The sequence below is a fragment of the Chiloscyllium punctatum genome, chromosome 20 (assembly GCF_047496795.1).
Source record: "Chiloscyllium punctatum isolate Juve2018m chromosome 20, sChiPun1.3, whole genome shotgun sequence".
In the NCBI taxonomy this organism is placed as follows: domain Eukaryota; kingdom Metazoa; phylum Chordata; class Chondrichthyes; order Orectolobiformes; family Hemiscylliidae; genus Chiloscyllium; species Chiloscyllium punctatum.
The window spans coordinates 42,858,954-42,883,696 of record NC_092758.1 but is presented as its reverse complement, the minus strand read 5'-3'; the positions used below and the strand labels follow the sequence as shown (position 1 = coordinate 42,883,696).

General features: G+C 40.2%; 1 protein-coding gene across 1 annotated transcript in view; it reads left to right on the top strand.

Moving 5' to 3' along the window:
* Positions 1-20,407, top strand: part of LOC140492085 (A disintegrin and metalloproteinase with thrombospondin motifs 2-like) — a 240,277-nt gene extending 219,870 nt beyond the window's left edge. Inside the window, exons 18-22 of the mRNA XM_072590792.1 lie at positions 961-1,093; positions 12,250-12,457; positions 14,207-14,339; positions 15,264-15,368; positions 17,764-20,407. Of these exons, the coding sequence (XP_072446893.1) occupies positions 961-1,093; positions 12,250-12,457; positions 14,207-14,339; positions 15,264-15,368; positions 17,764-18,218 (1,034 nt within the window). The 3' untranslated portion in view covers positions 18,219-20,407. The remainder of the gene's footprint in view (positions 1-960; positions 1,094-12,249; positions 12,458-14,206; positions 14,340-15,263; positions 15,369-17,763) is intronic.
* The last annotated feature ends 4,336 nt before the right edge of the window (positions 20,408-24,743 follow it).

Genomic DNA, 24,743 nt, shown 5'->3' with positions numbered 1-24,743 from the left:
AGCCACTCGGTTGATGTCTGTTGTAAGACTGGCATCTATTGTGCCCATGCCATCTCTGAAAGGCCACTGAGCCCTTGGACAAGTGACCTCAGTGTCCTCATCCTCCTCAGAAGACTGATGCTGTTCCTCATTTCCTTAAAGTCAACCATATTGCCTCATTGCCTTCTCCAACTGTGCAGAACATATGGCTTCACTGGACTTCTCATCTGATTCTGCCATAAATCTTGCCGTAACTCACATCATTTAGGCACCATAAGATTCCCATGACTTCACTCATTGATGTTTCAGCAATGAATAGTGGATGATTATTCAATGTCTCTGGTGTCACAAACAGACAATTGTTCATAATTAACAAAAATTTATTAGTTGGAAAGGAGATGTGGTTTTGCTACAATATCAAAACTAACATTGGATTAATTTTTATTTATTAGTGATTTTTTGACCTTTTGAAAGGGACCATGCTGTTTAGTATACAGGGTCATTGAATACATAAATAATTTAAAGTGCTGCAAATAGAAAAGAATTGTTGCATAACCTTATAAACAGTGGCTTATTTTATGCGGGGAGAACTTTAATAATTTGAATTGCATAATAGCTTAGCAGCAAAAAACATAAACTATAGCCCCTTCAAATCCGGATCTGATATTCAAATGAATATGACTTTTCATTATTATGTGGACCATAAGCTTATGAAATGTCCGTGAACTTGAATACATTTGATCATAGTAATATTCACTTATTGTCATAATCCTCCTATGTCAAGACAAAATAATATTCTAATATTTGATCAATAATTATTCAATCTTAACAATAGCTAATTTCACAGATCCTAAAATTATATTTGTAATGTCACTTAAGTTGTTTCAATATTTGATGTAAACAACAAGAAAATTCTAGGAACATTCTATGTAAATAAAGTATTTAAGACCTACTCTGACAGGGATGATTGATTTTGTTAAGGTAATCAGTTTACAAGATATGGTTGTCGTAGGAAGGCTGATGCCAAGATGATTCCTCGCAGCTACTGTGATGCAAGTAAAAAACCGAAACCCATCCGTCGAATGTGCAACTTACACGCGTGCTCTCAGCCTATGTAAGTGAACAAGAAAGTGCAGTAGGTTATTCTGTTTATTAACTACACGCTTTCCAGCAGCAACGTTATGTGAAAACATTAGTGAAATGAACATTAACTCTACAAAAAATGTTTGGGTTAGGTGATCTTAGAATATCTTAGAAACATTGTCTGTATCCTTAAGAACATTCTGAGTATATGCAGAAAGGCTGTTTTCCCTGCTGGTGGGTCTCAGAACTCAGAGGCAGCCTCAGAATGAAAGGTAGGTGATTTATGACGAGGATGAGGAGAACCCTCTTCATTCAGAGGGTGATGAATGCTTGATCTGTATCCCAGAGACTGGTTGAAAGCTCAGTCATTAGGCAGTTCAAGACACAAATTGGTAGATGTCTAGTCACTAATGACGTTAAAGGATATGGAACCACATGGAAGTATGGCATTGAGGTGTATGATCAGCCAGGGGCTGGAATGTCAGAACTGGCTCAAAGGGCTGGAGAGTGTACTCCTGCACCTATGTTACTATGTGAATAACTTAAATATTTTAACCAGGTTGGGGTATTTCTTGAGCCATTTCTAAATAATTGTGGATTAATTGATCCATTATAGATTGCTGTGATTCAAACTCCATTATAATTGTATCGAACTGGCTGATCTTTAAAACTTTAATAATAAGAAAAAAAGTTCTGGAGAAACTCAGCAGACCTGGCAGCATCTGTGGAGAGACAGCAGAGTTAATGTTCCATGTCCCAAATGACTGTTCTTCAGCCCATCCAGGTAGAGAATCCAGAGTCCAGGAAGATGATTCTGAAGAAGGGTTATATTGGACTTGAAACATTAAATCTGTTAGTCTCTCCACAGATGTTACCCAGCACTTGCTATTTTTGTTTCAGGTTTCCAGTATCCATAGTATTTGCATTTGTTCAGATGGTCTTTATTAACATTTGTTTATTAATTCCTTTGGTTCGTACAGTCTGTTCTGCTATTGCGCAGAAGTTGTGTTCTTGTGTAACCTCGTGATGTAGAAAATTGCGCAATAGAAGTAGTGGGGCCTATGGGAAAAACAGGGTTTGGGGCAGACCACTAACAATTTCAGTAAAAATCAAAACAAAAATAGTGTTAGCATAACACAAAAGATAGCACAATCTAAGTAAATGTTAAAATCATATATTTCAATGAAATAATACAATAATGTTAACACTTTAAGGGGTTTCTGAGTTTGCTGAGTTACAGTACTATTAAGATAGGGGCTGAGGGTCATCATCAGTATTATCATTACTTTCAGGTGCAGTGCTGGGTACAGGGTTATGACAAAAGAAAATATTTAATCCAGAAGTGGATGGCTTTGGTTCATCGTCCTCAGATTGTTTCTTGGGAGTTGGCTTAAAAAAGGCATTTAGTATTTGCTGCTTTGTCGTATTTCTTCTTTCATGAGGAAGCTGTTCACAGGGTATCAGATAAGACTTTATGCCACAAACTGCTATCCTGCTGTATTCTGTAGTCAGTCTTCAAAGAGCTGCAACCACTTCTCAGCTTCCCTCAGGATAGGCCTCCACAATGATTTCTATAGCATTCTTTATGTTAAAGCTCTTCCAAAATTGAAGAACACTGTCCTCATTATCTGTCTCAACTTCCTGAATGTGTGCCTTAAATAATAAGGTTTAAAAGCTGCTATTGCACCCTGGTCCATGGGTTGAATGAGAGAGGTTGTGTTCAGAGGTGCAAATAGCACTTTGATGCTTTCGGAAAGCTCACCAATGGTGGGAGGATGGCTTGCTGCATTGTCCAGAATGAGGCGAATCTTGAAATCCAGATCTTTTCTTCTGCAGTAATTTCTGAAAACACCCTCAAAAACATGAAACAATACGATCAGTAAAAATTTGCCCCATCATCCGATCTCATTTGCTTGACCTAAAGTAAACACCTAGAGTGGGCTTAAGGAAAGCGGGGATGGAATCATGTCATAGCCCAGGAGAGTTTGCATTTTAAAAAACATTGTTCCCTAATTCACCAATTGCGTTACAGCCTAATCGCGTTGACGAAATGCACATTATAGGAGAACTACCTGTACTTTTTTCTTGTCACTCACTTGGGCTGAAGCAAGCTGCTTGCAAATTTGGAATTTATTTTCATCCTAAATTAACTTTCTGATCCCAGTTCCTCTCCATCACAATGACCATCTACTCCATGTTTTGCCTTTCTCCAATCCACTTCAGCCTATCTGAAACTGGGACCTTTTCTTGCTTTCGTTTCCCTCAGAATTGATTGGTTCCATTTCTAACCATTCTCCACTCAGATGGAACTGCACTCGTTTGGCCTTTTTTTTTCTTATATTGCAACCCTCCTTATCTACTTCACTGCAGCCACAGAATCACCTGCAATAGCTTCTCTTTCAGCCTCAGATCATTGCTTCTAGTGTTCCTACAAGGAATTTATTCTTGATCCTTTCTTATTCTTAATTCTTCTTGTTGCCGTATGGCAGCAGAATTGGAAAACACAGCCATTTTCCACATGTACATTGATGACACCTAGCTCTAGCTCATTGTGCTCTCTAGCCTCTCTTGACTCCTTTGATGTTTCTAAATTGTCATTGTCATGTCCCTTTCTCAAAGTTTTGTATTAAATGTGAACTTTCCTCCAAGGTATACATTTGGAAACCATTTTCTTCATATCATGCCACAAAATCAGCTCCACTCCCATTGATTCCTTTCACCTCCCTCGCAAATCAAGCCATTTGCAAACTCATTTGGAGGGCCGATGATGACAAGATGGGTCTGATAACCATTAGCATCCTATGCTTTTCATCATTGACCCTGAGCTCATTGCTAACTTTGTCTATTTCCAGTTTCATATTATCACCGAACCCCATTCCCATTGTTTATCTTCTCCTGAAACCCATATCCATAGGCTTATTAGCTCTCGAGTTAACTAGGTTAGTGAACTTCCCACCAATTTCCCATATTCTATCATGAGTAAACATGAGATCATTCAATACTCTGTTCCCCATTTCCTAACTTGTTTCAGGTCCAATCACTTAACCCTCTGTGTTTGCTAACTAATATTGTGTCCAAGTTAAGCAGTGCCCCAAACTTTAAATTCTCATCTTTGGTTTCAAATTTCTTATGGGTTTTTCCATCTCTAGGTCAGCGAACCACTTGAACCTTCCTATTTCCATGATTTCCTTCAGCTCCTAACCCTCTGAAATATCTGTGCTCCTCTAATTCCACCCTGTTGGGCATTTCCAATTTTTGTGACTCCTCAGTTGGTGGCTGCCTCTTCTATTTAGCTGCCTGGGCCTAAACTCATAACACTCCTGTGAAATGTTTTGGGACATTTTATTGTGTCAAAATCACTATGGAAGTACAAGTTTTTGTTACTGTGCAAATACAGGCTGATGTTGACTATTCCAGTCCTCTCTTGACTCCTCTTTGTTTCAACTGATAACTTACATAGGAAGCCAACAACATGAGAAAGCAGAGGAGTAGGCCGTTCAGCTCTTCATTGCCCCTCTGTCATGGTTGATTCTGTGGGTAATCTCTTCTGTTTGTGATGGTAGAAAGCTTGGATACAGAAAGATTGTTTAATTAGACTGGGTGATGAAACGCCAGAAAGCCTGCTGTCCTCTAACCACTGCCTGCATGACATCCTGGAGAAGGTGCCATGGTCAAGCTTCTTGCCAGTGCTAACTGAAGCCCTTAAACATGCACCACAAGTGTCTCGCCCCACCATTGCTGGAATTGACCCATCTGTGAGTAGTACTTTTACAAGCACTGTGTGGGTGGGTGTGTCCTGGGGGAGGGTCCACTTGGCCTGTAATAAAGGCAACCAAGAGATTGGATGTAGGATTTTAGAGCTGTTGAAGCCTTTGCTTCTGACCTCCCTATTCCCTCCCCATGCGACCTCCAACCTTAGAATCCCCGCTTGTCACATATCCCCTCCCCACCAACCACCCACTCACCTTATCCGTTATATGACAGCAGCCACAACCTCTTCAGGGGCACAGCTGAGCTCAGGACCAGCAGCTCTTGTTGGGCTGGCCATCCACCCCAGTTCTTAATTCTGGGCAAAGGCCCAAGGTTGGCCTTGTCACTGTCTGATTGGCGTATGGTTTGGCAGCCTTGTCTGCCAGAAGCAATGTTGCTCTCTCACTAGATTTCTGGTTGACAGCCGAGACCCCTACCACCTCAACAAGATTCCCCTCTCTATCTCAACCCTATCTTCCTACTTTATCTCCATATACATTTATTCTCTTAAGTATCCAAATATCTGTCTTACTTTGATTAGGGTGTGCACTTGGGTAGATAATTCAGAAAGGTTCATAGTCTTTTGATTGAATATATTTCTCCCCAGTTCAGCTCAAAATTGCCAATTCCATATTTTGCATCCACAACCTCCAGTTCTAGATCCCAGTGACAGGAAACATCCTTCCAACATCTACAATTACAAACTCTTCAAGAATGTTATGTTTCAATCAGTTGTGTTTCATTCTCCAAAGTTCTGGGGAATGTTGACTCCGTAAAATCATTCCCTATTCATGGGATAATTCCCTCCTGTCTTCAGTGAACTGGATTGTATGGTTTTTTTTAACTTTACTGAGAAGTTTTTAATGTTTGTTTGCTTGGATTCAGTAGCTATTTCACTGTCCAGTGTCTTAACTTTCCTAGAAGCCACTGGTGAACTCCTGCTTCTTTAGAAATGACCTTGCAAAAGCATTCAGTCAATATGTAATGACCCATGATCCAGGAAATGTAAACCAGGTTATAATGGGATTGGTGAAATTCTTGCTCTGATCCTATAGCAGCGATTAGGAATACTGTCCTCCATCAATCATACCAATACCACAACATGCTCTTATTCACACTGACTAACAGCACAGAAAGAGACTTGTTTGACTAGCTCAGGAGAATCCACCGTGTTTCACAGCCAACTAATGGATCTGTGGCTACTGTATCCCTGGAGGGAAAACACAGACACCACTTTGTGAGTAGATGGTCTCCCAAACAGCAATTTACAAAAGGCCAGGTAATTCGTTTTGGTGATGGAGGTCAGAATTGTTTCACAAACTAATATCCACATGTTGAATTAGGAAGCAACAAAACTTTCAGAGATTTTCAAATGTTTTAACTCCAATAACAGTTTCCATCTTTCCCTTCTGAACCCTTTCCCTGTCCAGAAACCAATTCTCCACTGGAGAAGAACCAAGTTTTTTTTAATACCCAACCATCAAATAAATCAATCACCTCAGAACTCAGCTCTTGTTGTCTTAAGCAAACTGTTCCAATATGTTATGATACAGTTCCGTGGCAGGTGGAATTTAAATCTGGTCCAGTGGAGGGACACTCCCATTAAACCACAAGACTCTTAAGAATGCAGTTTTCTTTATTTTTGAAACCCATAATCAATTTAACCCAATTAAATGCACTACCCAAGAAGAGAACTAAATCCAACTAGTACAGTAGGAGGAAAAAATGCACTCTACCCACACCCAGTGTGCCTACCTCTGTCTCAAAGTGTCAAAAGTGTTTGTAGACACTGCATGCTTCCTTTCCAAGGACACCAAGGTGTGAATGTGGTTGCAGAAGAGAGACAGGCAATCAGGCCCGGACCTGTTGGTGGCTACCTTAAAGGACCCTCTTGTTTCCTGAAAGACTAACAATCAGATTATCAAATTAACTCATTGATTAAATCAACAATTAACAAGCACAAACCATCAAGGCCCGTGTCACAACAACAAAAGACTAAACAGTGGGCAAAACAAGGGAGGAATCCAAGGCAAAGTAGTTTCATAGAGTCATAGAGATGTACAGTACAGAAACAGACACTTCATTCCATGTTGACCAGATATCCCAACCCAATCTAATTCCACCTGCCAGCACCTGACCCATATCCCTCCAAACAGTTCCTATTCATATATCCATCAGATGCCTTTTAAATGTTGCAATTGTACTCGCCTCCACCACTTCCTCTGGCAGCTCATTCCATACACGTACCACCCTCTGCGTGAAAAGGTTGCCCCTTAGGTCTCTTTTATATCCTTCCCCTCTCACCCTAAACCTATGCCCTCTAGTTCTGGACTCACCCACCCCAGGGAAAGGACTTTGTCTACTTATCCTAGCCATGCCCGTCATGATTTTATAAACCTCTATAAAGTCACCCCTCAGCCTCTGATGCTCCATGGAAAACAGCCCTAGCCTATTCAACCTCTCCCTATAGCTCAAATTCCCTAACCCTGGCAACATCTTTGTAAATCTTTTCTGAACCCTATCAGGTTTCACAATATCTTTCCAATAGGTAGGAGACCAGAATTGCATGCAATATCCCAACAGTGGCCTAACCAATGTCCTGTACAGCCGCAACATGACCTCCCAACCCCTGTACTCAATACTCTGACCAATAAAGGAAAGCATACTAATTGCCTTCTTCACTATCCTATCTACCTGCGACTCCACTTTCAAGGAGCTATGAACCTGCACTCCAAGGTCTCTTTGTTCAGCAACACTCCTGAGGACCTTACTGTTAAGTGTATGAGTCCTGCTAAGATTTGCTATCCCAAAATGCAGCACCTCACATTTATCTAAATTAAACTCCATCTACCACTTCTTCGCCCATTGGCCCATCCGATCAAGATCCCGTTGTACTCTGAGAAGAAGATAACAACTCCAGGCCCACAGTGCCCACTTCTGTCTAAAAGCTTCTCAGGTTGTGGTTGGACACTGTGCTCCTCTCCAAGAGCTCTCCTAGTGTACAAATGTAGCTATGAAAGTGACGTAGGTAGTCGAGAATTACGACCTGTTCCAAATCCCACACCTGCTTCCAGTTGATGGCTATCTTAAAGAAGCCAGCTTTTCTTATCTTATATCCAAAAGTGTTATCACTCAGAACAAAAATGGCTTTAATTCCCACTGCCACATCAATCGTGGTCAGAACCCAGCTCTAACACAAAGTGTATTCAGCATTACTTACTGTCAATCAACTCTGGAACCAATCTGTTTGATGAACTTGTATTTCAAACACTGACTAGGAAGGTCCACTAACTTCCTTCCAATAATGTCGTGGGATCTTTTACATCCACCAGCGTGGGCCTGTCTCGAATGAATGTGTAGTACAAAGGAAAGGAACTTTCAGAGTACAGCCTTTGTTGTACTGAAGTGTCAACCTGGATTATTTGTGCTTCTGGAATGGACTTTACACTCTCAAATTGCTGATCTAAATGCCATTGCTGAGGCAAGGTTAATTCGTTAAAATAGCTATTCATTCTGAGCACTTAATGGAAAAAATCTGTCAAAAATCCTTTTGATGAAGCCAGTGCTCCATTTTGTTGGACTCCTGATACTGCAAATGAGGCAGGCTTTAAGAAGAAGATAATGCTCCAAAAATTGTTTATTTCTGCCTATCATGTAGATTATCTGGTCAGTATCTCATTGCTGTTCGTGGGATCTTGCTGTTGGCTGCTGTTTTTTCCTACATTACAACAGGACTACATTTCAAAATTACTTAATTAGTTTGTTAGTTGTGAAATACTGTGCTGTGCTTATGATATACACTGTATATATGAAAAATCTTCTTTGTTCAAATGAAGTATTTTGATTTTATTCTGTAAGGTAATGTTGGTGACCACTTGTCAATTCAGGAATGCGAGAATTATGTAATGCTATTAGAAATAAGAAAAAAAAATCATTTTTAAGTCATTTACTTTCAGGATCACCTCATGAATAGTTAACACTCAAAAGCATAATTTAGATCCTGTAAAATATTCTGGTGTGTTTGCATTAGTTAAAATTAGTGTTGTTTTACAGTTTTGAAACCTGTAACTTGAAAGCTGACACCAAAATTGGAGGTGTAGTGGACAGCGAAGAAGGTTACCTCAGATCACAACGGAATCTTGATCAGATGGGCCAATGGGCTGAGAAGTGACGCATGGAGGTTAATTTAGATAATTGAGGTGCTGCATTTTGGGAAAGCAAACCTTAGCAGGACTTATACACTTAATGGTAAGGTCCTAGGGAGTGTTGCTGAACAAAGAGATCTTGAAGTGCAGGTTCCTTGAAAGTGGAGTCGCAGGTAGATAGGATAGTGAAGAAGGTTTCCTTTATTGGTCAGAGCATTGAGTATAGCAGTAGGGAGGTCATGTTGCGGCTGTACAGGACATTAGTTAGACCACTGTTGGAATATTGCGTGCAGTTCTGGTCTCCTTCCTATCGGAAAGATGTTGTGAAACTTGAAAGAATTTAGAAAAGATTTACAAGGATGTTGCCAGGGTTGGAGGATTTGAGCTTTAGGGAGAGGTTGAATAGGCTAGGACTGTTTTCCATGGAATGTCGGAGGCTGAGGGGTGACCTTATAGTGGTTTATAAAATCATGAGGGGCATGGAGAGGATAAATAGACAAAGTCCTTTCCCTGGGGTGGGTGAGTCCAGAACTAGAGGGCATAGGTTTAGGGTGAGAGGGGAAAGATATAAAAGAGACCTAAGGAGCAACCTTTTCACACAGAGGGTGGTACGTGTATGGAATGAGCTACCAGAGGAAGTGGTGGAGGCGAGTACAATTGCAACATTTAAAAGGCATCTGATGGGTATATGAATAGGAACGGTTTGGAGGGATATGGGTCAGGTGCTGGCAGATGGAACGAGATTGGGTTGGGATATCTGGTCAGCATGGATGAGTTGGATTGAAGGGTCTGTTTCCATGTACATCTCTATGACTCTATGACTCTAACTTTGTGTGAATAATCATAGAATCCCTACAGTGTGGAAACAGGCCATTTGTCCCACACTGACCTTCCGAAGAGCATCCCATGCAGACCCATTCCCCTCCATTTCCCCTGACTAATGTGCCTAACCTACTCATCCCTGAACACTATGGACAATTTAGCATGGCCAATTCACCTAACCTGCACATCTTTGGACTGTGGGGGGGGGAACCAGAGCACCCGTAGGAAACCCACGCAGACACAGGGCAAATGTGCAAACTCCACACAGACGGTCACCCAAGACTGGAATTGAACCCAGGTCCCTGGCACATTGAGGCAGCAGTGCTAACCACTGAGCCACTGTGCCTCCCTAATGTTCGGGGACAGGACATTGGTGAGACTTCTTCTGGGGTACTGTGTCCATTTCTGGTTGCCCTGTTATAGGAAGGATATTATAAAACTGGAGAAGATTCAGAAAAGATTTATCAGGATGTTCCAGGAACAGAGGGTTTGAGTTATGGGGAGATGCTGGATAAGCTGGGATTTTTTTCACTGGATCATAGGAGATTGAGAGGCGACCTTGTTGATGTTTTTAAATTAAAGATGTGTATGGATAAGGTGAATGTAACAATTTTGCCCTATGAGTCAGGATTTTAATACTAGGGAGCATATTTTTAAGATGAGAGGAGAAAGATTTAAAAAGAACATGGGGGCAACTTTTTTTTTATACAGGGTGGTTCATGTGTCGAATGAATTTCCAGAGGAAGTGGTGGATGCAGGAACAGTTACAACATTTAAAAGACATTTGGATAAGTACTGTGCATGAATAAGAAACGTTGGAGGGATAGTTGGACTAGTTTAGTTTGGGATTTTGGTTGACATGGACTAGTTGGACCAAAGGGTCTCTTTCCTTGCTGTATGTTGTGGTTCTGTTCGCCAAGCTGGGAATCTGTCTTGCAAACATTTCGTCCCCTGTCTAGGTGACATCCTCAGTGCTTGGGAGCCTCCTGTGAAGCGCTTCTGTGCTGTTTCCTCCGGATTTTTAGTGGCCTGTCTCTGCCACTTCCGGTTGTCAGTTCGAGCTGTCCGCTGTAGTGGCCGGTATATTGAGTCCAGGTCGATGTGTTTGTTGATAGAGTCTGTGGATGAGTGCCATGCCTCTAGGAATTCCCTGGCTGTTCTCTGTTTGGCTTGCCCTATAATGGTAGTGTTGTCCCAGTCGAATTCACGTTGCTTGTCGTCTGTGTGTGTGGCTACTAAGGATAGCCGGTCATGTCGGTTTGTGGCTAGTTGGTGTTCGTGTATACGGATCGTTAACTGTCTTCCTGTTTGTCCTATGTAGTGTTTTGTACAGTCCTTGCATGGGATTTTGTACACTACATTAGTTTTGCTCATGTTGGGTATCGGGTCCTTCGTTCTGGTGAGTTGTTGTCTGAGAGTGGCTGTTGGTTTGTGTGCTGTTATGAGTCCTAGTGGTCGCAGTAGTCTGGCTGTCAGTTCAGAAATGCTCCTGATGTATGGTAGTGTGGCTAGTCCTTTGGGTTGCGGCATGTCCTCGTTCCGTTGTCTCTCCCTTAGGCATCTGTTGATGAAATTGCGAGGGTATCCGTTTTTGGCGAATACCTTGTATAGGTGTTCCTCTTCCTCTTTTTGTAGTTCTGGTGTGCTGCAGTGTGTTGTGGCCCTTTTGAATAGTGTCCTGATGCAACTTCGTTTGTGTGTGTTGGGGTGGTTGCTTTCATAGTTTAGGACTTGGTCTGTGTGTGTGGCTTTCCTGTAAACCTTTGTGGTGAATTCTCCGTTCGGTGTTCTCTGTACCATCACGTCTAGGAATGGGAGTTGGTTGTCCTTTTCTTCCTCTCTAGTGAATCGGATTCCTGTGAGTGTGGCGTTGATGATCTGGTGTGTGTTCTCTATTTCTGTGTTTTTAATTATTACAAAGGTGTAATTACCACAAATTCAACCCAAACTCTGGGTCAGATACGTGGATGACACCTTTGTAATAATTAAAAACATGTTGTAATAATTAAAAACATGAGGCATGGCACTCATCCACAGACTCTATCAACAAACACATCGACCTGGACCCAATATACCGGCCACTACAGCGGACAGCTCAAACTGACAACCGGAAGCGGCAGAGACAGGCCACTATAACTGCTGGAGGAAACATCTCAGAAGCGTTTCACAGGAGGCTCCCAAGCACTGAGGATGTCACCTAGACAGAGGACAAAACGTTTGCAAGACAAATTCCCAGCTCGGCGAACAGAACCACAACAACGAGCACCCGAGCTACAAATCTTCTCCCAAACTTTGTATGACTATATGGCATTCTTTGAATGTTGTTTTAGCTTATCGTTTGATGTATTTGCTTAAAATTCCTACTTCCCTAAAGTCTTAAAAATAGTACCGAGCATAACACAATAACAATTTAGAATTCCACCACACAAGTACTCTAAAGTCTTATACTTTTTGGCTACGTACTTTGCAGATGGGTTACTGGGGAATGGGAGCCATGCACCAGAACTTGTGGCAAATCTGGATATCAAATCCGAAGTGTCCGATGCATTCAGCCACTCCACGATGGCACCAACCGTTCAGCACACAGCAAATACTGCAACGAGGATCGGCCTGAGACCAGAAAACCATGTAATCGAGAACTCTGCCCTGCAGAGTGGAGGACAGGACCTTGGTCACAGGTAAATCAAGGATTATTGTATTTCTTGGCCATATTAGATTAGATTCCCTACCGCTTGGAAACAGGCCCTTCGGCCCAACCAGTCCATGCCAACCCTCCAAAGAGTAACCCACCCAGACCCATCTCTCTCTAACTTAATGCACCAAACACTATGGGCAATTTAGAATGGCCAATTCGCCTGACCTGCACGTCTTTGGACTGTGGGAGGAAATCGGAGCACCCGGAGGAAACCCACGCAGACACTGGGAGAATGTGCAAACTCCACACAGACAGTCGCCCGAGACTGGAATCAAACCTGGGACCCTGGTGCTGTGAGGCAGCAGTGCTAACCACTGAGCCACCGTGCCACCCATATGTTTGAGAGATGTCATTCATGATCCTGATTTTAACCATCATTTTCAACGTGCGCTCTTTAAAAAGAACATGAGGGGCAGCATTTTTTACACAGAGTAGTTCTTGTGTGGAATGAATTTCCAGAGGAAGTGGATACAGGAACAGTTACAACATTTAAAAGACATTTGGATAAGTTAATACCCACTGAAATGGGTATCGATCTGCAGACTATTATTTGAAATTATTTCTTTGGATCTAGACGTCGCCAGCTGGGCCTACTGGTTGCTTCCTGGAATTATTTGATTTCAATGTTTTTTTTAACTTAGAAGTGAATAGCCAGCAATCCTGCACTTTTGGATCAATACTTCACAGCTGAGTACACCGAATTAAATTGGCTATTAGGCCAGCTGTAGCCCTAAAGGCAATATTGCTAGCCTAGGTTTTGCTCCGTTTCAGCAGAGTGCATACATACTGCTTCGAAAAATCTGTCAACTGACAAGAAGTCACAACAATTTTATGGACTTACTTGTTCCAGAATCACCATAAACTTCCAGTCTGATAACTGAGCTCATTCCCATTTTGCTTCTGTCAATGCCCCACCATCATAAACATCACTCTTTATTAGAAATGTCTGATGTTATGGACCAGACCAGACCCCCTCAAAATATTTTAAGAAAGTAGCCTTGAGCCTGGCATTTTCTTATTTTAAAGGCAAATGTAAAGTGTTGTGATCCAGATGCAATGCAACTGGTCAAACTACTCAATGTTAAGTAAAACAGAATTTATTTAAACACTATAGTTAAAATACAACCAAAGAAAGAAGAATTTAGAATATCCTGACTCTAATGGAAGACTTAACAGAATAATAGATACAGTAACGATTGCTAATCAACTATCCCAATGTAGTAACATCCCATAAATACACCCCTTGGTAAAAAGGCAGCTCCAGAAAAATAGATTTGTCTCACGGGTAACCCAGTAACAGAGAAAAACCCCAATTTCTAGCTGTAATCGAGAGAGGGAGAAATAGCTTCTATGTATTCAAGTGCACAAATCTAGCCGAAAATCTAAGAAATACTAGAAAGCCAGGTCTGTGAGAGCTGGCCACCCCGGCCTAGCTGCTTCCATTGTTCCAACTTTTAAAAAACCCTAAGGCCACACAAGCTGTTTACACCTTTTACAGATAGCTTGGTACCTCTCGTTCAATCTATCCTCTTTTGAAAAAAAAACAAAATAACATCTTAAAGCCATTGCATTATCACATTGACCAAACTTCATATTCTCTTTCTGACAATCCAATGTTTCAACATGCAACTGTTCATGTCTTGGTACTATCTCCTCATATAGCAGTAGTCATATATACATGTTACTACATTACTACTTTCTTTCTCAAAAATATAATTTGTTGTTTTGTTAGTGTTCTGTAACCTGTAGAAATGGAACACAGGAGAGACAGGTTGTGTGCCGAACAAGGGACAATATGGTTGGTCACTGTGAAGAGGAAAAGCCAGACCACATCCGCATATGCAGAATGCCTGCATGTCCCCCCAGTAAGTGACTCTATAATATCCTGGATTCAAGTTACAGTGAGCTTTCAATATTTTACATTCCTTTGAAAGTTATTGTTGAATTATTTTGCACTAATAATGAGGGCAAACTCCACGGTTTCAATCAGGTTCATACTCAGAGGGAGAGCATCAATCAGAGAATTGAGGCTACAGTGTTCTGGCTCTATTTTGGATCAATGCTTCCTTCCATTTGGGAACAGGTGATCAAGGACATTAGTCTTTACCTTGTTCCATCAAATACACAAAAGTTGATCAAGGACATTAGTCTTTACCTTGTTCCATCAAATACACAAAAGTTTATGTGTTTGCAGAAGTTTATGAATGTTTAGAATGTGATAAGAACAATACTATTAAAAATATTGTTGAAAATATACCATTAGATTAGATTAGATTACTTACAGTGTGGAAACAGGCCCTTCGGCCCAACAAGTCCACACCGACCCGCCGAAGCGCAACCCACCCATACCCCTACCCCTTACCTAACACTACGGGCAATTTAGCATGGCCAATTCACCTGGCCTGCACATCTTTGGACTGTGGGAGGAAACCGGAGCACCCGGAGGAAACCCACGCAGACACGGGGAGAACGTGCAAACTCCACACAGTCAGTCGCCTGAGGCAGGAATTGAACCCGGGTCTCTGGCGCTGTGAGGCAGCAATGCTAACCACTGTGCCACCGTGCCGCCCAATTGCAGAGTTTTTTTCATGAATATTTCTGTAGATGCAATGTAAATTGAAAAAACAAATGGTTTTGATTTAAGAAGAAATAAGTTATAATATTGTGATTAACACTACTTAAATACTGAAATGTGCATACACAGTGTTTGATTTCATTAGTTCTGTTTAGGAGATTGATTGATTGATTGATTGATTGATTCTGATGTGATATGTTCCATTTTTTTCCAGAAAACTCTTCTCAGCAAACATCACTCACTTCCTCCAAAGGAAAGTCTTTAATCCAATGGCTGTCACGTCCAGATCCAGCATATCCCATTCAGAAAATTTCGAAAAGTAAATCATATTATAACTCTGGTCCTGGCTTTAAATGCATGCAGTTTCTCATGTGGATTTTACCCTTTCTTTTGTCCTTTTCTCTTCATGGTGCATTTCTCTGATTAGCAACTGCATTATGGTTCTAATACTTCTACTGGGCCCTGGGTGCACAGCCTGTATCTTCTCTAGAGCTTGTGCAGTACTAGAGATGGAGGTCCAAAGGGGTGACTTCATACTTCACTGGAGGAATTCCACAGTATGATGCAGGCCTCTGAACGGGAGCTGTCTCCAGCTTGCTTACTGTTTGATTTGCTTGATAACAGGCTCTAATAAAACGTAGCCTCAGTTTGACGGAAACTGAGAAATTTATTGTGAATGTGATCACATCACAATAACATCTTCTTGTGCTAATATTTCCTTCTCTGTAAATCTCCTATACTTTGTTAGAATTTCTTAGAGTAGTTTATGCTATGACCTGGATGAATAGCAGCCTGAAATAACTTCCTTTCTTTGTCTCATTTGTTGCTTTCCGAGATAAATTTCTACTGCTTGCCATTGTGCTGTTGCATTTCACTATGTGGAGTGAGGATTAAGGGCTTATGCTCTATTGGTAGCAGGTGCATGGTTCCATTTTCATTGTGTGTGTGTGTGTGTGTGTGTGTGTGTAATTACAAACAGTACCTCATAAATTTTATTTTGTTTAGAAAAATGCCTTATTTAAGGATGAATGTAATAGCTTTTGTTACTGCAAGCAACAGGAAATAAAACAGGAGACATCATGTATACTAAGCCTAAGCCCTTCTTTACCAATACACTACACGATAACAATAATCACTGCCATGTCTGGCCGCAGATGCAAACAAGAACCAATGCTAGGGATATAGAAAATATTCTGCAAGATTAAATTTAAAAGTGCAACATTTTACTTATTATAGTTTGGAAAATGAATGTTAACATGTAAGTACAAAAAAGAACCTTTAACCAATGAAAATGTTAGTTTGAGAGGAAAAAGTGAAAACACTTTGACCATGTCATTGTTATGTGATCACATAATCAGCTTTTGTTGTAAGTATTTTTGTGGAATTTTTAGGATGTGTGCTAAATCTTATGAACAAGGAGAACTGATGAGCTACAGCTATTGCACTGAAAAGTGTTATATGTTACATAATTGGTGTTTGTACAAATGCACTCGACTGTTAATTCTTTTAAAGTCAGAACGATTAAATTAACCATGTTCAATGGCTCCAGACAGTGCAATATGGTACTCAGTAATGTGTACTACATCTGTATGCACTTTGTTTTTTCAGGGATAATTTATTGATATTTAGTAAACATTTAACAAAACTGTGAGGATGTACCATTTCAGTTTTCAGCGTTCACTTCTAGATTTTTTTGTAAGATTGGTGACAGTGTTTACCAAGTTAACTGTGATCTTGTACATTCAGATGCATTTTCTTACCGATGGAGATCTGGGGACTTGTGTTCCTCCAGTTTGTCATTAGTTTCTGCAAATAAACAATAACTTATGTCAAGAAATAAAACATTGTCTATATTTTGATTTTTTTTAAACAAAAGAGAGGTATCAGGTAATCATTGGAAAATTCCAGTATTTTTACTCTTTTCCCTTTTTTTTGCATTCAATGTTGAACAACCTTTCCCTTGTGCTTAGTAACTTAGTAATTATTCCAACCTTGACTACAGACATTCAATTGGACTTATTCATTATAAGTCCCCAACAGCATTTATCATCTGAGCTCAGTTCCAGGCATTACAGAAAAGATTCTAGTACAAATATTCTGGATTAAAAAGGCATTTTTCTAAGCAAATGGGGACTGTTGTATTTAGTTTGGCCTCTGAGGAAACAAAATATTTGCGAATAAAGCCTGTAGTTTTCACTTTGTACAAACTTGGAAATCTGGGTAGAAAGAGCCAAAAGAAAAGCATCAATCTTAAAAGAAAATATTATGCTATTGTCTGACTGAAGCAGCTCACCAATCAGTAACCAAAGGATGCAGTCAGTTTCAGTTCTTCTTGAGAGAAGATCAAGCCTCATGTGAATTCAGTGAATAAACTTCAAAACAAGTGTATTTTGCAATTTATAAATTTTAAACCAGTTTATCTGATAAAAATGCAAGCAAGATCTTCGGAATGGTTCAGATCTATGACTGCAGAACTTGAAGATTCGTTTTAACAGTTATAACATGGCTAACTAGAACATTTTCATTTACTTTCTTGATTAATTGGACTCATTATCTCACTATTAAAACACCTATCTCTTTATTAAATATCAAGAAACTGTATCAGTGAGCATACGTTGTCCAAATCAGCTACAAAAAAAAAGCTTTAACCTGTTAATTGATGGCAATATATTCTTTCCAGTTCTAATTTTCTTTTCACCTTAATATCTTCGCAGAAGCAATTTGTCATGGGGACAAGTCAATCTTCTGCCGTATGGAAGTACTTTCCAGATATTGCTCTATTCCTGGCTACCACAAGCTCTGTTGCAAGTACTGCAATTCACTATCTCAACAGCTTTCAAACAAGACCAATGACACTGAATCCCAGAAGCAGATTAAACCAACCATACTACCTGAGACCACAAAGAAGCCAAGGGTTGTTACCTCTCACAAAGTAAATGGAACAAAAGAGAGTGTTCAGAAAAATGCAGTTGGACAGGCACACAAGAGAGAAAAAGGTAATAGTAAAAAAAAACAACATAAATTTATAATTCCAACACGGCCAAATATAGTCAGCAACCACAGACTCCAGTTCCTGCTTGATCAGAAGATAAAAGAGATGCTGAACAATTCCTCAGAAAAAACAGTTTCTTCTGTAAAGAATAACCGTTTACCTCACCGAAAGATATGAGTGTGGAACATCTGTCAACAGAAAGCCAAAGAAGAATGTTATAAAATGCTTCACTCGCCATATGACAGAAACTGGACTAGAAATGAATGGCATGATTTATTTTAGCAGTGTTAACACAGTTATAATGCAAACACTTTAACTTTAGTAATCTACCTTATAAAAAGTCAGCATGGAGCTTATGTCTCTCAGCTTTGCCAGGCTTCTCTCAGACGCATATAGATACACACATACACCTTCATTGTGAGTGGTTTGGTGTTACCAACCAAGGATTCCCTTTGACTTCCTCCATATAGCTCGTTGCTGCACTATAATTGCACTTAATGTAGCATTTGCACCAAAATAATTTCTTTGTAAATTGCAGTAAATTTCCTGAAAGATTGGTGCTGAACATTCCCAAAATACCAATGTACTGTATTAATGGCACATATGATTTATTCCTCTTAGGGCCTTATTGTACCTAACAGGGACATAATCTCCTCAGGTTCTAGTTCAGCTCCTGACTGAGAGATTGTGTTGAAAATAAAGATTACTTGCAATGTTGTAAACAGTCAAACATTGCCAGCATGTTATGCAGGTTTTGCTTTTGAAGCTGTGTTCTTAGAATCTTTAAGATTTGGGAAAATATGGTGCTGAAGTTCCTGTAGATAATCCTCAATCTGAAGAAATTGCAGGTCAAGTAAAATCTGCAAAAATATCTTTTACGTTTACACAAGGATAGAACCACAGAATAATTAATTTGCACTATTTACTTTTACAAAATAACACTTTTACAAACCTGTTCTTCTTGTTACCAAAGCCTAATTCTACAATCGTTAAGAAAGTAAAGGAATTCCTGTCGCAACCTAAAACATCTAGAATGAAGTATGGCGGCTGGAGGACACACCCATTGTGATTTGCATAGTTAATATGTTTCTATATAATGCTAAACTTCAAATTTGAATTGACCCAGAAACATCTTCATTTGTCAGATTTATTTCTTCTGCCATTGGATTTGGCTTCATAGAGATAACCACTTAAGTTATTTTAACTTTGAAAGGAAATTAATCTTCAGTGCTTAATGTGTTAGACCTATCACAGTATTTGTTTTGTACCTTTCATATATTATAGTGAATGTTTCTAACAGCTGTACTCCAGAACACTTTCTCGCCTGTTTAAGTCAACCATTTGGGTGATCTAATTTGCCATACCTTCCATTATTGTCATATGATATCTGTCCTGGTCATCTTAATTCTGTTTAATCCCTCCTCTAAGTTCAGAACAATAAAATAATAATGATAGTAATAAAGAAATAGCAAATCATGCAATCATAGGTTCCTTGTTCCTGCGTTCAACACATATATCAGTGAAACTAATGTTATGTATCGTTCAACAGAAATTATGATTACTTGGTCCTACATTATTCTCTCAAGGTAAATGTTTTAACAATATAGAAGTGGTGAACATCGGTCCATCAAATTCTGAAAAGCTAAAGCTAAGCTAATATCACAAAATCACCAGAAATCTTGTCTGCTTCTATTGATCAATCAGACACACCCAGGCAGTGATTTTATGATTAGGTGATGATGTCCTGATTTCTCAAAATATGTGGTCCAGTGATTCAGGTGGGATTCTAAATTCAGATTCTAAATCACTACACCCCTTTGAAATGTAAGCCTATTTTTTCCTTCAGATACTGGTTGATATGTGCAGTTACAGCATGATGGTCAGGTATGGACTTAATGGTTTTCTGTTGTCTTAAAACAACAAGAATTTCAGAATCCTCTGGAAAAACAGAACATTTCAGTTCCAAGTTACAGATATCACCTAACATTGAAAATATTCAGCCCCTGAAATCCATTAGTCCAATCAAGTGGTGCTTCCAATTTCACAAAGTTCTCATTCTGACTACTTTACAAATTACATACTTTGTAATATTTTTCATAACCCTAGACTGGGTTTGTTATTCCCAATTAAGAACATGTGTGACAAAATGTGTGCTTCACTTTATTTTATGACATTTGTTTTATTACATATTGAATGCAGACATTCTACTTTAAAATGTAAAGTTGGTTTATAAGTTTTGTTCCAATGCTTTAATCTTGCTTCATGGCATGTGTATTTTTCTTCATTAAGTAGCAGCTCTACTGGGCTAATTCCTGTATGTATGAATAACATCACCTGCCCCAATTACACTTACAATTTCTACAGCAGTTCCACTAAAGAGTCTCTTTTGTACATTATTTGTATATAAGAGTTAGAACCTTTATTTTTAATATTTATTAAACTTGGAACATTTGTGGCATTTTGCTCATTTGTCTCAGAGCTATAACTGTTTGTGAATGTTCCTTTTCAGTGTTACAGTGATGGCAATGTTACTGCCATTTATTTAGCATTCCAGTATTGGAATTTGTTGGGACTGAAGAACACACAATGAAGCAATGTGTGATCTCTGAAAATTTGTGCAGGTCGGTGTGAGAATGTTTCTTTCAAAACAACTGTAGTAGTTTGCAACAGGAGGTTTAGTATAAATCACATCATTTACCTATTTTGAACTGAAAGATGAGGAAAGGTAATCAGAAAATGGCAATAACTAACCAAAGAATTTTAAGTCAAACAGGGAATAAAATATCGTCTCCTGTGATTAATGGACTGAATTTTTGTAACAGTTGGTGGCAGGATCGGAGGCGGGCGTGTTGGCAAAATTGGATTACAAAGCAGTGTGATAGCTTCCATCTGCAGTTTCTGCTTCTCAGCATTTCTGGTGGAGGGGCAGATAGTGGCAACCTGCCCAAAAATGGCAGATGATTAATGGAACATGCAATCAGGCCAATTGCAGAGCTTGTTGAAGTTCAGATGAAGATTTTGAAAAGGAAGCACAAGAAATATTCAGGGTCACGAGGACGTCTCTGAAGAGGAAGGAACACCGCAGCAAGGAGTCAGTCATGGACACTGGAGCTTTTCCTAATGTTGATTAGAAAGAGAATGAAGAACAGAGCAGCTCATTTGTTGAGACATGGTGGCAAATCCATGAACAGGGGTCACTGAGCATTTTAATGGCAAACACTGGATAAATTGTGAGGGAATTTACTGAGAGGGAATAGTGGTTCATAGGAGGTGTACCCAGGCAATGCAACTGATGACAAGGTGCCCATCTCTAGTTATGGGCTCAGTAACACAGAGCTTGTACTTAAGGACACTGAGGTGATGCACAAGGAGAAGGGAGAGAATATACTCCCAATAAAGTCTACCAGCTTTAGACTCTGCTGAACATATTGGAAGTGTAGTAGCATCAGATGCTGGGCCAGGCAAGGTTATTGATGATTCATGTACCATTATGAAAGTGGAGCTTAAGTCTCACCAGTTGCGTGTTCACACATTGCCAGCAATTATGTAGTCTTGAACTTCTTTGTCCTATGTTGTTTGAAGGAGTGGAGGTGGTTCCATGTGGCAACTCACAAGTAGCCACTGACCATGGCAACAGTAAAGTGATGGGTGTCTAATGAGATGGTACTGAGTATAAAGAGTTCCAAACTGCAGGGACTGCACAGACTGTGGACTTTACCTCCATGGCGGCATTTTCACAGGTGCAGGGGTTTAGCAACTGCACCCATGTGGCCATCAATCTGAATGGAGCAACCAGAGCTTCTGTTCCCTCATTGTCCAGTAGTGGTGTGTGACTACCACAAATATTTTATGGAGGTATACACAATTTCCTATCTGGTTTCATGACTTCCATCTTGAGGCTATTGGGAATATATGGATCATTGCTAAAGGATGAAGATGAACTGTTGAAGAAATGGATGTTAACACCAATGCACAAACCTATAACAGATACATTAATTAGCTGTTATCTCAGCATAGTGAATACTAGAGAGCAAGCCATCAGACTCCTGAAAATGTAGTTCTAGTGTTTGAAGCAGTTGTGAAGAAACCCCAAGGGTTATTCACAGGATGGTGTGCATTCATCACAGCATAGCCCTCCACAACAATGTTACTTTGGAGGGGGCGCGATGTAGTCAATGAAACACTCTGGAGGCAAAGGACAAAATGATGGAACAAGATGTTCCTGCATCACCTTCCAATGGGTTAATTCCTTGACTGGGATGACAGGACATCCCAAGCTGCAGTAATAGTGGCAGACTCCTCATGAGGACACCTCCCTTCTTAACTCCATATGGATCACAACCTCATCTTTCCCACAACGATCCAGCATTTCCATGGTGGAGATGATGAGATATTCCCTTTTCTGCAACAGTGCCTGAAAGTCAAGTCACATCTAGTCACACAGTGGTCCCAAACATCCATTTCATTCTAGTGCTTTAATTCCATTAAAACATCAGAATCATGGGAGTTTGGGTTCATTCAAGATCCATTTAACTACATTCAGTAATAAGTAATAAAAACAACATAGCACAAGTCACTCAAGTGTGACACGAGTGGGACTATCAACATGACACGTTCTGCTAGCTACCCCTTTGAGATTGCTCTTCTTGAGATTGTGACTAAAGTAGAGGTAAGTTGTTCATATGTGAATCTATGTGTGGCTGTAATGTTTGTGATGCTGTCCCTGGTTTTGTGGTGCCGGTATCTCTGTAGAATGCCCCATCCAAGTTGATGCAAGGCAGCTTCGGGCTTGCTATGCAAATGGTTTCTCAGTTAAAGAAGCCAAGGGGCAGCTCATGGTGCCCTAACTTCATTCTTGTCTGCCCAAATCCTTTAGTGAAGCATGTAAACAGCTGAGAGAGTCACCAACTCATGTAAAATTAGCAGGTACTCCATGGGACTTTGTGCCATCAGTGCCATTGAACAGTCAATACTCAATGAGAATTTGGCTTACATCAGTGTATCTCAACACACTCAGCTCTAGCCGCTCCTACAGCTCTCCGTGAGGTTGCCTCACTCTCAGTAAATAAGCTCATGTATGTGTATCATAGTGAAAGAAATCTTATAGTTGGACTCCTCCATTCTCTGCCAATGGCTTCCTACAGTTCAGAGAACTCCTACATTTGAGCACACATCTCCCACTACTGCTTCAGAAAGACATGCCGTCTGGGTTAAGCCTGAGATTTTGATTCAGCTCCAAGTTGAACATATCTGTGTCTGTCCTCCATCTGCTGAAGAGCACTGCACTCATCTGTGTTGGTCTGCCTTGTAGATGTGAGGTGTTACTTACCCTGTGCCACCCATCGTAAACTGACGTGAAACTCCAGACACGATGTGTACTCCTGCATTGGTGAAGAATTTGTTTGTCTCATGTGATGGTGGTGCCTTGAAATATATCTTCCTTCTCAAAGGGGATGCCAACATTATATTGGCGTTCTGAGGCTGTCAATATTATACTGGTGTTCTGAAGTTGCTCATTCTTGACTGATTCTGCGAGAGGACTGAGAATTTGTTAAAGAATGTTCTCCTCTGTTGACAGCATTTCTGCAGAGCAACTGTAGGTCCTGAGGGCTTACATATGGGAATGGAATAAACTGAAGAGAAGGGTGCTCCATTTCTATTATGGTGGTTGGATGGAAGGAGATAGCCTGTTTCCCAGCCCACCATCACCAACTTCCTAATGAGTTGCCAGCCTGGCTATACCAATGCCACCTTCTCCATAGATGTAATGTCACTAGCTGGAGCACTCCAATGCCAGTCTGCTTGCGCTGTCTTGCGTTGTCTCCTAGAACCTGTGGACTCCCTCTCTACTTAAATTGAATCTCTTTGAGTAATGTCTCATCAACTGACTTACTGCCTATTTTTCCTTTGAGTTTTTTATTTACTTTTAATCATTTATGTGGGGGTTGCTAGCAAAACTTTGATTTATTGCCCATTCCTAACTGTCTTTGAGATGGTGGTGTGAAGCTGCCTCAGAGTCATACAGCATGGAAACAGACCTTTCAGTCCAACTAAGTCTATGCGAATCACATTCCCAAACTGAACTAGTCCCACCTGTTTGGCCCAATTCATGCCAAACATTTCCTACTGATGTACCTGTCCAAATGTCTTTTAAACATTGTAACTGTACCTGCACCTATCACTTTCTCTGGCAGTTCATTCCACGCAAGAACCACTCTATATAAAAAGGTTGTCTCTCACATCCTTTTTAATTATTTCTTCACTCACCTTAAAAATATGCCCACTAGTTTTGAACTCCCCCAACATAGGGAAAAGACTTTAGCTATTCATCTTATTTATGTCCTCCATGATTTTATAAACCTCTATAAGGTCACTGCTCAGCCTCCTATACTCTAGTGAATCAAGTCCCAGCGTATCCAGCCTATTTTTATAACTCAAACCTTCCAAACATGGCAATATTCCATGAAATCTTTTCTGAATCCTCTCCAATTTAATAATATCCTTCCTACAAAAGAGCCAACCAGAACTCAACACAACACTCCAGAAAAACCTCAACAATGTCCTGTACAACCTCAGCATTATGTCCCAACCCCTATATTCAAAGGTATGAGCAATGAAAGCTAAACACCTTCTTAATCACCCGATCTACCTGTGACACAAGTTTCAAAGAACTATGTAACTGAACCTCTAGGACTCTCTGTT